This window comes from Phascolarctos cinereus, unplaced genomic scaffold (genome assembly GCF_003287225.1).
Source record: "Phascolarctos cinereus isolate Bilbo 61053 unplaced genomic scaffold, phaCin_HiC Scaffold_1;HRSCAF=81, whole genome shotgun sequence".
Lineage (NCBI taxonomy): Eukaryota > Metazoa > Chordata > Mammalia > Diprotodontia > Phascolarctidae > Phascolarctos > Phascolarctos cinereus.
The window spans coordinates 273,926,107-273,940,399 of NW_027555514.1; the positions used below are offsets into that span (position 1 = coordinate 273,926,107).

Consider the following 14,293-nt stretch of genomic DNA (forward strand, 5'->3'; position numbering starts at 1 on the left):
AGAAGTGTTCTTTGGTCAGACTCCAAGGCATTTTGGGATCAGTCATTCAGATAGGAGGAAGATGAGTTGTATCCCATCCATTCCTCACTTCAATAGCCAATCATGGGGCTTGTCTCTAACACACCCACACTGACTCTTAGCCCCTCACACACTCCTCCACTCAACCACCCCCCAACTTCCCTTCCTCCCCACTTCTGACCCAGGCACCAGCCCCTCAGGGCACTCATAACCCAAACTAACCGCTCTCTACTATCTAGGACTAGCACACTGCTGTCATCCTTATTCTCGATGATTCCCTTGTATCATCCTGGCTACCTCACTCTCTCCCCATATCTCAGCAGCTGCCAAATCTCATTGTTTCAAAATCTCCACATTCCTTAAACATCCATCCCATTTTCTCCATTCACATGCCATCACCACCTCTCACCTGGTCTATTGCAATAGCCTTCTAACCTTTGCCTTGCCTCAAGTCTTTCCTCTTCCAACACACTTGCCTGATTTTAAATGCAGGTCCAACCATATCATTCCCCTACCCAATAAACTCCAATGACTCCTATTGACTCTGGAACAAAACATCATTTCATCTTTTTTCCATCTTCATACTTCATAATGTACATAATTATCAGGATTGCAGAACAGGAGTAGAATTTATAAATAAATAACTACTCATCGGGCCTGAGGGCACCAGGACCTCTTTACTGATAGGATTGCAGATTCCAAAAAGTTTAGAGACCACTATTGTAGGCAGCCGGAGATGGGGGTAAATGTCTTTTGAGAAGCCTCTATTATTTACTACCTGTGGCACTTCAGGCAGAGATGACCTTCTTCTTCTCTCCAGGCCTCAGTATCCTATTCTGTAAAATGAGGGAGGGGAGGATAGAGTAGATATCCTTGAAGGTTCCTTCCAAGTCTGATCTTATGATCCTAGAATATCTGTGCCCTATTTGTTGTTTGTCCTTCATTCTCAAAGAAGACCATGACATCATGGAGGTGATGCCACGACTTGCGAGTGAATTGGATTTAAGTGAGGCAGGGCTGTGCAAGGTCAACCACCTCACTTTGTCCTTGTTTTCTTTTGGTTTTTGGCATTTGGGGTTAAGTGACTTGCCCAGGGTCACACAGCTAGTAAGTGTCAAGTATCTGAGGCCATATTTGAACTCAGGTCCTCTTGACTTCAGAGCCAGTGCTCTATCCACTGAGCCACCTAGCTGCCCCCTCACTTTGTCCTCCAGAGGCATCTGGGTCTAGTGGCAAAATATAGATCAGGATGACTGGAGATGGCCCCAAAGCCCTATTTAGTTTGAAAGAGATGGAGACTGGACTTGTGATTTCATTGGCATAGGCACTGGGTGGTCCAGTGGATAGAATGCTGGAACTGGAGTCAGGAAGAGCTGAGTTCATATCCAGCCTCAGATAGTAGCTGTGTGACCCTGGGGAAGTCACTTAACCACTGTCTGCCTCAGTTTCCTCATCTGTAAAATGGGGGTAATAAGAGCACAGGGTTGTTGGGAGAATTAAATGAGATAATGTTTGTAAAGCATTTTGAAAACCTTAAAATGCTAGCTCTTACTATTATTTTTCACAGATGCTCCTAAGGAGCCAAAAGAAAACCTCTCCCTCCTCCTAACAGTGTATTTACTGCTTTGAGGTAGAGTTATGGGATGATGGCATTTCAGGTAGCCGGGCTTTTGGAAACGGCAGCCCTGACTGCCAGCCCACCAGCCCTGGGTTAAGAACAGTCTCCTCAAAGCAGGAAGTGAGGCACCTGAGAGGCTGGAAAGAGAGCCCCGTGTTTGCATCCTGGATCATTCCACTGCTGACTGTAAACCTTGGCAAATTACCTCTCAAAGTCCTCTGTTTCTTTATCTATAGAATGGGGGTGATATAGACTAATTATTTCTAAAGTCCTCCCAGCTCTAAATCCAATGAACTAAATTAATTCTCAGGTTCAAGCTGAAGAATAAAAGGAAGGAAACAAGCATTTATTAAGCACCTATTGTGTTCTGGGCACTGTGCTACATACTTTATAAGTATCTCATTTGACCCTCACAACCACCCTGGGAGATAGGTGCTATTATTATCCCCATTTTATAGTTCAGCAAACTAAACCACAAGAAGGAAAAGTGGTTTGCCTAGGGTCACACAGCTAGTAAGTATCTGAGACTGATTTTGAACTCGCAGACCCAGCTATCTATCTACTGTGCCTTGTAGCAGACCTGGTGAAAAATAACATTCCATTCTTCCATGTTCTGGCGACCTGTCTTCCATTTCTACCTCACATGATATTTGTTCTTTACTATCCTAGGCATTAGTGATGAGAGAAAATCCTCATCACTCATCCTAAGCATTTCCAAAGTCATTTGTCTTCCTTTCCCCTTTGTGTGTGTGTGTGTGTGTGTGTGTGTGTGTGTGTTGTGTGTAGAGAGAGAGAGTGGAGAGAAGAGAGAGAGAGAGAGAGTGTGTGTGTGTGTGTGTGTGTGTGTGAGAGAGAGAGAGAGAGAGAGAGAGAGAGAGAGAGACAGGGATAGGGAAGAGCACTACGTAGACTTCCTAGTGGTTACAACATCTGGCTTTTGCCAAGGAAGACTCTCAATGGTTCATAGCGCAGATCCCTCTCTCTGAAATGTTGCTGTTATCACTTGAGCATCGCATACTATCTCAAGGGAAATCATGAAATCCTCTGAATATTCTTAAAACAAAATTAATTTCAATTCACTGTGCCTTATCAAATTCAAATAGGTCACACACCACTCACTCTTAGCACATAGTAGGGGCTATATAAATGCTTATTCCTTCTTCTTCCCCTCTGTGGAAGGGATGCAAACACTCATTGGGAAAGCAGGATCAATCATTGCATAGAGAACAATGCAAAACAGGAGAGAGTGTAATTAAATGCCAAATTGTGTGCTACAAACTCGAACCACAGTCCATAAGGGTCTAGGGCAGGTCTTCCTGATGCCAAGCCCAATGTCCTCCCCACTATATTCTATATATGAGAAGTCAAGTTTGGAGGGGGGTGGGGGGGTGAAGATTCTAGTAACACTCTACTTATTGAAACAGTTCTCACCACAAGTACCAGTTATTATACCCACTGATGACTCTTCTCTTGCCATTTCTCTTCATCGTGCAGTGGATAAAGCACCGGGCCTGAAGTCAGTTAGACTCATCTTTCTTAGTTCAAACTCAGCCTCAGATACTTACTAGCTGTGTGATCCTGGGCAAGTCATTTAACCCTGTTTGCCTCAGTTTCCTCATCTGTAAAAGGGGAATGAATGATAATACCCATAGTAATCCTTTAGAGAGAATTTTAGTGACTATAATTATTACTGTTGTTATTCCTAAGGACTAGTATTCAGCCATGGAGCTGAATTGCCAGTGTCCTGTCCCTCTGCAGGCCTTGAGTGCCCTAACTCCAGCCTGCGCTATATAACCATCCTGCATCTTCCCGGAGGCCACTAGTAGGCTCCTTTCTGGCCCGACCTACACGGCTATATTTTGTGATAAATTAGGACTGGATCATGGACCAAATTAGGAAGCAGGGCAAGGATATTTAAGGACTCCTCCCCTGTTTAGTAATCCTGAAGATGATCCAACTGTCCAGATGGCCCATCCATACCCATCCCACCCTTCTTTTTGGCTGCTTTTCTCTTGGGTTGAGAGGGCTTGGATCGGGCTGAGGATGGGCAGGCTTGGGCCTTTGGCTGCTCAGCTATCACCAGACAGACAAGGAACAAAGAGACAGGAAGGTTCTACTCTGATCCACACAGAATAGGCTGCCAGGGAACAGGTTGGGTTTTAGGTCATTTTGATGAGGTCCTAACAAATTTGGAAGCCATGATTGGCCAATCCACATGGAAACTTTGACCTGCTCAATTTCTGACAAATCTGGGCAGATTTATCCCGCCATGGCTAGTATACACTTAAATGTTTGTTGAATGACTGAATAATGTCCATTTTACATATAAAGACACAGTCTCACAAAGGTGAGATGGCCCACCCAGGGCCACGCAGCTAATGTGTGTGTCAGAGGCCAAATTCTAATCCAGTCTCTAGGCTCTGACTGGGTCTAGCCCCATTTTCTTGCCTTTCCCTGAATTAGAGTGTAATGTGGCTCACCACTTATTGCTAACTTTTGGACTCAGTAAAAACCACACATCCTGTGAATGAGTTATTACCAATTTTGAGCAGGGCTGAAATTAATGAGGCTTTGCTCTCTGGGAAGGGAATGAATTTCGTCTTGTTTACTGGCATATCTGAGAAGAGCTCAGACAGAGTTTTGGCAATTTTCTGCCCACTGTAGTACGGCCTGCAGTAGCTATGACTATACATCCTTCTTATCTAGTGACTGCTAGCGACCCTCTGCACATAGACATGACTCAGTCATAGCAGACTGGGTAGAGTGCTGGAGTCAGGAAGGCTGGGGTTCAAATCCCACCTCTCACATCCCCCCACTGTGTGCTCATTAGCAAATCTAAGCCTTCCTTTCCTCATCTGTAAGGTGGCATGTGGAATACCTGTGTCTCACAAGCTTGTTCTAAGGGCCAAAGAAGGAAATGCATAGAGAGTACATTGCAAGGTTTAGAATACTATTCTGATGCCTGTAAACTGTGCTCTGCCTTTGTACTGCCAAGTACCAACTGGCACACAGTTGGTACTTTAGTAAATGCTTGACCTTAGGGAGGGACTCATTCGATTTTCTCTCTTTATATTTCCAGCACTTAGCACAATGCCTTGGAAAGTTTTGGTTGGGGGGGGGGTCCAGACTCATAACATCATGTGGGAAACTCCCTCTGTTGAGAGGGAGAGAGTATACTAGGGACCTGAAAGCTTTAGGGATTGTTCAGGCTAACACAACCACAGAACCCAAGTCTTTATGACTCCAGGGCTCACTTTTTGAGGAAACTGAGACTAAGAAAGGATAAATGACTTGCTGAAAGTGAGAGATCAGAGAGGAGAAAGATAACAGAGCAGAGAGGAGATAGGAAGGGAAAGAGAAGGGAAGCGGAAGATAAGAAAGATGGGAGAGAGAGAGAAGGGACAGACAGAAAGAAGAAGAAAGAGAAATAAGAGGTAAGGAAGAGAGGAGAGGAAAGAATGGAGAAAGATAGAAGAGAGGGGACAGAGAGAGGAGATATGGGAGGGAGGGAGAAAGATATAAGAGGAGAGAGAGATACAAGAAGAGGGAGAGATAGAAGAGTAAAGGAGAGGAAGGGGAGAGACAGATTTCAAATCCAGGACTCTTCTCAATCTAAGACAGTGAACTTTCCTCCACACCACTTAAGGTCCTCCAATATGAATTTACTCTCCACTCCACCCCTCTCTGTGCTGCTCCCTTCCTCTAATACTTTCCATGGCTCTCCATATCAAAACAAAGTAGACATTTCTGCCTATAGCTTCAAAGACTTTCCACTATCTGGTTCCAAGGATCCTCACTAGCCCTATCTCTTCCCTTTCTGCTTTAGGGTAATATCTGCATTAGATGACTCTCCTTTCCCTCTTCTTGTGCTAACATCTTTTGCTGTGTCTTTGAGCCTGCTGTTTCTCCCTGCCTGGAACAAATGCCCTCCCCAACCTAATAATAATAATAACCAATGATAACAGTGAGTGCATATATCACTGTAAGGTTGGCAAAGCCCTTGCCCAGTCTCTCACCATTGCCCTGGGAGGGGCGTACTGTGAATCAACCTGATTTTACTGATGACAAAATAGCCTCAGAGAAGCTAAGTGACTTGCTCAGGGTCACACAACTAGTAAGTGTCTAAGGAAGATTTGAACTCAGGTCTTCCTAACTCCAAATACAATATCCTTTTCCCCTCCCTCATCTGTTGGAGTCCCTCCCTTCCTTCAAGCTCCAAGTCAGATGCCCCCTCTTCCATTCAGTTCAATAAGCAAACATTAAGCACCTACTATATGCCAGGCATTGCCCTAGCTACTAGAGCTACCCAGACAAGAGTGGCATAGTCCCTTCCCCAAGGGAACTTACACTCAGCTCCCTGAAACCTTTCTCATCCTTCCTTCTCTCCTCCTAATTCTCTTAGCATCTTCCCTGGATATCCCCTTTTACACTCATCCTGGCAACACAGTTGATCTGTTTTCTTGTTCTTCTCTGAATTAGAGTATAAGCCCCTGGAAAGCAGGACCATCCCCGGACCTAGTAGTACAGTCTTGCACACCAGATTTGAAGCATTAGCAAATAAATTTGGATTAAAAATCAAAGGCAGCTTAGTTCTGGGGAGGATTATATGCTCTTCACTTCAACATAGGCCAGTCTCTGAATATCCGAGAAGACTTTCTGCTAACCCATCCTCCCCACTCTCCAGAAATGAAATGTGACTGATTATGCTCTTTGGGGAAACATCCCAATTGGCTTCAGGCTTAGTTTTACCTATGAGGCTAGGGAGAAGAGGTGACTGGAAACACAAGTGGGATTGAGAGTGAGCCAGTCAGGCCATCCATGGCTTTCAAACTCTACAGATGTTGGATCAAGATGGATCTGACCAAACCCTTGAATAAGGTTCTGACCATGTCATTGCCCTCCTCAAATATTCTCAATGGCTCCCACCAACCTTTCCGGTCTTTTTCATGTAAATTATTACTACTTTTATCAACTGCCCCCTCACTTCTACCACACAAAATCCCTCAAAATCCAACTTTTCCTGTGTCTCCCAGTTACTATCACCACCTTCCTCTCCAGATTACTTTGTACATATTGTTTTACTGATTTACATGTAGTTATTTTGTATCTCCTTGATAGAGTATAAAGTTTCTTCAGAGCAGGGATGCTTCATTGTTTTGTTTTTGAATCCCCAGCACTAAAGATAAAGAGATAGAAACTGGACCTATGAATTCAGTGGCGTTTCATAAGCAAACTCCCCCCACCAATGCAAATTGGCACCTTCTCTGTGCCATATGGTCTTAGAGACTTGCCCAGGGTCACACAGCTGGTATGTGTCAGGGGCAGGATTGTTTAGACTGTCTGAATGAGTGACTGTGAGCAGCATCCCAAGTCAAGACTGAAATCTCAGGCATACGAGTTGTGTAGAAAAATGTGACCTCTTTCCCTAGAAGTTGGTCCAAACCCAGGAGCTCCAATCAGAGCCTAGACAATATTATATAGTAGAGAACAGAACAGATTCAAACTAGAAGGCACCTTGGAGATCATCTGGTTCATCGCCCTATTGAAGCAGAAAGGGAAGTGTGACCCTGGGCAAATCACTTAACTCCAATTGCCTAAAAGAAAGAAAGGGAAGCGATTTGCCCAAAGTCACACTGGTAAAGCAGAGATTAGAACCTTCTTGAGTTTGAGCCTGATACTCTAGTCTCAACATGTGTGCTTGAGACAGGAAATTCAATTCAACAAGCATGTATTAAGTATCAATTATTTACCAGGTACTATGCTAGGCACTGGAAAGACAAGACAGATAAACCCATCCCTAACCTTAAGGAGGTTACATAGTACTGGTAGAAGACAGGATACCTGTGTGTGTGTGTGTGTGTGTGTGTGTGTGTGTGTGTGTGTGTATATATATATATATATATATATATATATATATATATAAAATCTGTTGCACATATTTTATGTAACTTCAAAATATATGCAAGTAAATACAATTTAATTTCAGGGCAGGAGAGGTGCTTCCAATGAGATGAGCCTTCACAGGAGCTAGAAACTCCAAGAGGTAGAAATGACTAGGAAGGGCATTCAGGACTTTGAGGGCAGCCTGTGTGTGTGTGCAGAGTTAAGAGATGCATTATCATGTTAGAGGGGCAGGGAGGAGGGCCGTTTGGCTGCAATGCAGAGTACATGAGGGGTAGTCATGAACTAAATCTGCTAAGATGAGTTAGAACAAGACTGTGAAGGGGGTTTTAAAAATGCCCAAACAGAGGAATTTGTGTTTTATTCTAGAGGCATTAATTAGGGGGCCACTAAAACATCAGTTGGGCTTGTTGATGATTGTTGAAGAATATGATTGTAATTAATCAGATCAGAATTGGTAATCAAATCATGATTAATCATAATTTAAAAGATTTTTTTTTAGAAAGAAACTATCAGTTGGGGAACTACATGCATAATGGATGATTGATAGAGGGGAGAGCTTGGAGGCACAGACACCCATCAGGAAGCTATTATAATAGTCCATGAAGGGGTAAAGTTGGGAGGAGGAAGGGGAGGTGACTATTAGAATGGGATAGATAAAACCACGTGATGGGATTTAAATTAACAAGGCAGGTCAACTAAGGCAGGAGGAGAGAGGGGGAAAATTTGAGACTGACTCTGGATTCGACCTCCCTAAATGTTACCTGTTGTCTAGCCCTTTAATCCCGGTCAGTGAGTATTTTGCTAAGTGGCAATGGCCTATGGTGAATATACTAAACTTCAATCCCTCCTTTGTTTTCTGTTTAGCTGGAGCTCTCCAACACAGCCATCCTGCATCAGATGAGGCGGGACCAAGTCACAGACACATGCCGGGCCAACAGCGTGACCAGCAGGAAAAGGCGTGTCCTGACCCCCAACGACCTCAAGCACTTGGTGGTCGATGAGGACCACGAGCTGATTTATTGCTACGTGCCCAAAGTCGCTTGTACAAACTGGAAGAGGGTCATGATGGTCCTGACCGGGAGGGGGAAATACAGCGACCCCATGGAGATCCCCGCCAACGAAGCCCACGTCTCAGCCAACCTGAAGACCCTCAATCAATACAGCATCCCAGAAATTAACCACCGCTTGAAAAACTACCTGAAATTCCTGTTCGTCCGCGAGCCCTTTGAGAGGCTGGTGTCCGCCTACAGGAACAAATTTACCCAGAAGTACAACACCTCCTTTCACAAGCGATACGGGACCAAGATTGTCAAGCGCCAGAGGAAGAATGCCACCCAAGAGGCCCTGCGCAAGGGCGATGACGTGAAGTTCGAGGAGTTTGTCGCATACCTCATCGACCCGCTCACCCAGAGAGAGGAACCTTTCAACGAACACTGGCAAACGGTATACTCCCTCTGCCACCCCTGCCACATCCATTACGACCTCATCGGCAAGTACGAGACTCTGGAAGACGATTCCAATTATGTCCTCCAGCTGGCGGGAGTCAGCAGCTACCTGAAGTTCCCCACCTATGCAAAGTCTACGAAAACTACTGATGAAATGACCACAGAGTTCTTTCAGAACATCAGCATGGAGCACCAAACGCAGCTCTATGATGTCTACAAACTGGATTTTTTAATGTTCAATTACTCAGTGCCAAGCTACCTGAAACTAGAATGAAGAGGGAAAAGAGAGAGAATCATGCCTGTTTTTATTTAAGATTTTTATTTGTCAAGATAAATATATGGATATTGGGTTATTTTGTAAATTAATATTTCTTTGGGGATAGTGCTGCGAGCAGCACAGTCTGAATTATTTAAAAATCCTCCTGTAGGGAAGGACAGCTCTCTTTGCTGGGTAACAAGATGGCGGTGTCCTGGTTCTAGAAATGAGTACTGCAAACACTGTTTTCAAAGGTCTAATTGTGTCCTGGTGAATTTCATTTAATCGTGCATTACATAAATTCTAATTAGGGTTATTTATAGTTATTTAAACATGGTCTCTGGATAGATTTCACGTTAGAGGCAGCAGAATCTTCTCATTTTGACAAAAGACATCTGTTCTTCATAGTTCTTTTGATCTTAAGGGCTCAGCTCTGGGCACTAAGCATTCTCTGTATTAACCATTAGCAGAATCGATATGTACCAGCAATTATGACTTTTATTGGTAACACAACTTTGCAAATTTCAGTAGAAATTAAAATGTTACTAGAGTACTGGAGAGAAAGAGGCAATCACCCTCCCAAGCTCTGCAGAGGAGAGATTTGGAACGAGCTTTAATCAACACGGAGGGCCGTTGGCTTGAATGAAATGTGAATAATATTTGTGACCCAAGGAGAGGGTGATCATGGCATCATCTCACCTGGACGTAACAGGATAGACTAGAACCTGGCTTTTACATCTAAGCTCTGGAAGAGGCTGACCTCTTATGGGTACCTCTGCCTGCTACTTGATGGAATCAGTGGTCTTACTAGCCCCAGCTGCACAGGTATTCTTGTAGATACGCCCTCAAAAGGTTAAGACATAGTCCAAACCCCATGGCCTCCACACACAGAACAACTAAGCATTCCAGAATCTTAACTCACATTGAAGTACTTCATGACCTATTTTCTCCTGGGGCATGATCACTTCCTGCTTCTTATCCACATACTCCTAATTTTCACCAGTTCACAAGACACTTGAGTGATGTGTAAAACGTGTCCCTTTCCGTAGCTGGGTGATTGATTTTGGTTGCCCGTGTTGATTTATCTTGTATATAATAATATACTAAGGTTGGGTTTGGTGCATTTTTCTGTTGTTTGTTTTGTTTTGAGAGTATATAGTCAAGGGATGAGAAGATTGTTCTAATTAAAAAGGTTAATTTATTCACAGAAACTATTAAAAAATGTATTATAAAACTCCCAGCCAGCTCAGCGAACAGGAATAGCAACACCTCAAAATGTCGGACTTATTTTTATTTAAAGTTGAGTGAGCTATCCACCTGAGATGGAGGTTAAAATACTATTTATACGACATTATGGATCTTCTCCCAAGCTTTCAACTCCTGGAGAGATGGCCCAGTAAATAAATTCTAGAAAAAGAGAAGAGGCCAGGGATGGGAGAGAACATGAGAAAAAGTATGTATTTACTAGGCGTGTTAGCCTTGAGCTATAAGCTGATTAAATAGACAAACCTATGCTCCAGAATCAATCAGAATTTCTTAGTCTCTTTAGTGCAAAGCACTGAGAAAACAAAGACAAAAAATTTAAAGCAGCCTTTAACCTCAAGGAGTTTGGATTCTACTGAATAGAGAAAGGAGAACAAATACTTCCCAGCTTCTCATGCTCCCATAACATAGCCTCGATTGTCAGCCAAGATTGGCGAATCGGAGAGTCTCTCCATGAATTGGGGAGGCTTTTCAGGGGGACGAAAGCAGGAATTATTATTTTTAAAATACAGTTTCAATTCAGGCCCCCACAATTTAAGTGGATTTAAACTTTAAAAACTACAATGGCCCCAGAGTCTCACTACCTCTACATACAATCATTTCCCCCATCCTAAAACATACGGAACTCGTGTAAGCATCAGGATAGTAAGGAAATAGCCAGCACGGGGCTGGGCTCAAGTCAGGAGGCTGTCGTTGGGCTGAGTGTCTAGGAGTGTTTAGCTTTTGCCCATGTCCCAGTGGCTTGACTGCCCACCCAAGTCTTACTTGAAAGTCATTGATCTTGTGAGATTTATCTAAATCCTGGGCAAGTTCCCAGCGCGACACACCCCACCACCCACCCACCCCCTATCCTGCTTCAAAACTTCACTGTGTAGTGGGTAGAGATTTGCTGGCTTTGTTTGGCATTGAGAATGAAGTTCATGTCTATTCATGAGTTTCCAGCTTCCCCAAGACACTCCTGATTGGTTTTCTGTGATTGCTCAGTGTTAAACCTGCTCCCTGGCTCATCTGTCTCCTCTCTGTTTCTCTGGGTCAAGAGCCCCTTTTCAAGGAGAGAACACCCCCAGTACATTTTTGATGGGAGGGAGTCTTCCTGCTAGCATTTTGTTTTACTTTCAACACATTTTTCCCTCTTTTTTTTGGTAATAGTTTAATTTGTTTGTGTGTGTGTGTGTGTGTGTGTGTGTGTGTGTGTATTTGATCTGATTCTGTTGTGACATGGAAAAAATGTTTCCATGTTTGTGGTTTAAAAAGTCGTTGGTGAGAATTGTGATTGGAAAATCAGATGGTCATTTTGAAGGAAAATGGACAGAATGGGCTTTGGAGGTTTGATTTTGAGGCTTTTCAAGTATGTGCATATTTCTGAGACAAGGACAGGCAAGCCTTCCACCCCCTGGTTGCATTGCAAAAGCGCTGCTCTGTGTTTTAACGATAGAGGGAATTCAAAAGATGGCTCATGGTGAACATTCCCCAGTCCCACTCACCAGCATTCTTTGATTGAAAAATCATTCTTCCTATTATCTAAGGTATTTGAATTCCTGCAGGGGATAGCCCCTCCCCACTGTTTCTTAGCCATCCCAATGAGTTTCAGAAAAAGGCAAAGCCAATCCAACTGCAGCTTCTGAGAGGGCTAAGCCTTGCTCTTGGCTTTTCCATCAGAGCTTGGAGCTGGTTTCCCATAATCTGAACCTGACTGCCAGCATAGACATTGATCAGTGGGGACGTTGGAACTAATACAGTACATCACTATGAACAAATCCTAGGATCGTATCATAGATTTTAGAAATAGAAGGGACCTCCAAAGTCATCAAGTCTGATCCCCTTCTTTTACAGAGGAGTAAACTGAGGCACAGAGCGGGGACATGATTTGCTGGGGCCACACAGCTAGTAAGTGTCTAAGTAGGTTTTGAACCCCAATCTCCTTGACTCCAAGTCTCTTCTGCCATACTGCCTCCCTTCATTGACCAGACAATAGGGCTGTATAGGAAGCATGTTTCCTTGACCACACAACTCAACTGAAGAGTTCTAGGACCCTGAAACTTAATGCCACAAGAAAGGGCCCTTAATACCCTCATCACAACACAGTAGAAGACGGATCTTATGCAGTAAATAACAAAGCAGAAAAATCCCAATTGAGGCAGCAGACCCAGCTACAATCTGATGCACATATACAGTGGAAGCCTGGGCTCTATGCCTCCTCTCTTCCCTTCTCCTGCAATTCTCACCTGTGAATTTTCCATCAGACCCTCAGCTGCCCATTCCAAGGCAACCCAAGTAACTAGAAATAGTCAGTCCTAACAGCCCATCCGCTATTCACACAGTATATTTGTCCTCCAGCCCATTTCGAAAAGTTATTTACCCAAGTTTTGCCTACTTTGACCCAAAGTGAGGTTATCCCCAGGGAGCAGGAGCTCGTCAGAGTAACCCAGCCTGCTGCCATCACTAGGCAAATTTGTCGTCTGCTGCGCTCTTTTCAGGTACAAAAGGGACTGTTGGTACCCCTACTCTTGTTCCAGAGAGTGTTATTTTCTTACGTGCATGCACAAGATAGAAGACTATGTTCATATAATTTAACATCTATGTGGGGTAGGATTTTTTTTTACTTATTTGTATGCAGTAGAAGGCTTGTAGCGAACTCTCCTCTGTATCTTACTGTACTGTTCAAGAAAGAAGTTGAATTTTCCATTGCCAACAGACGCGTGAAATGTTCATGAACCTTCCTCAGAAAACAAAGAAAAGCCATTCAAGCCTGATTATTTTTCTAAGTAACTTCAATTAAATTGAAGAAAGAAAGATGTCTCCTCTCTGCATATGGTTTCTTTCTGTCTCAATAATAAAATGTTGGATGTGGAGGGCAGGAGCCGGGTGGAAGAGAGAGAAGAGGAAATGGGAGAGGAGGGAGAAGGGGGGGGAAGAGAGGGAGAAGAGAGAAGAGGGAAGAAGCCATGCTTCTTGGAAAGAGAATAACATTCAAAAGCTTGAGCCTGCCATTGAAAGCCTGCCCCAATTTAGGCCTTGCTTACCCCTAGTACACCCCTTCACATTCTCTCCATTCCAATCTAACCAGCCTGCTGTTCATTTCCCACCTCTGACAATCCATCTCACTCTGGGTCCTTGTAGGCTCTAAGCTCTTTCCTTACCTCTGCCTTAGAAAGCCCCCTAACTTTCCTTTTTAAACATTTTTTCTTTTGCAATAAACAACAATAATAATAGCTACCATTTACATATTGTTTTTAAGGTTTAGAAAATGCCGTACAGATTATCTCACAACAACCCTGGGAGGTAGGCGCTATTATTATCCCCATTTTATAGATGGGTAAACTGAGGCAGACAGAAGTTAAGTGACTTGAGCAGGGGCACATAGCTAGTAAATGTCTGTGGCTGGATTGGAACTCAGGTCTTTCTGACTCCCAGCCCAGCACTCTACCCACTGTGGCGCCCCCTAGCTTCAGCCAACGGGGAATCCAGGAGACGGATGATAAAGGACACTACCTACCCCTAACTTTCTTTATAGGATCACTCAAGTGCTGCCTCCTACAGAGTATCTCCTAATCCTTCCACCCACCCACTCCAGTTTTTAGTATTTCTCAAACTTTGGAAAATAGCTTCTCTATATTTTTGTATTTACCCATCTTGAGACAGGCTGAATTCCCCCAGAAATGTTCCCTTTTTATTCCTAGTGCCTGACACACAGATCCTAGATTTAGAAATGAAAGGGCCCTTAGAGGTTGGTCCAGAAATGCAGAAGTGCTTTAATAAATGTTTAAACCAAACTGAATCAGAGAAAAA

General features: G+C 43.6%; 1 protein-coding gene across 4 annotated transcripts in view; it reads left to right on the plus strand.

Annotated features, from left to right (window-relative positions):
- CHST11 (carbohydrate sulfotransferase 11) overlaps nucleotides 1-13,301 on the plus strand; it is a 309,692-nt gene extending 296,391 nt beyond the window's left edge. For all 4 annotated transcript variants that reach the window (XM_078146945.1, XM_078146943.1, XM_078146949.1 and 1 more), the window contains one exon: nucleotides 8,405-13,301. In XM_078146945.1, coding sequence (XP_078003071.1) covers nucleotides 8,405-9,259 — 855 coding nt within the window. In that variant the 3' untranslated portion in view covers nucleotides 9,260-13,301. The remainder of the gene's footprint in view (nucleotides 1-8,404) is intronic.
- The last annotated feature ends 992 nt before the right edge of the window (nucleotides 13,302-14,293 follow it).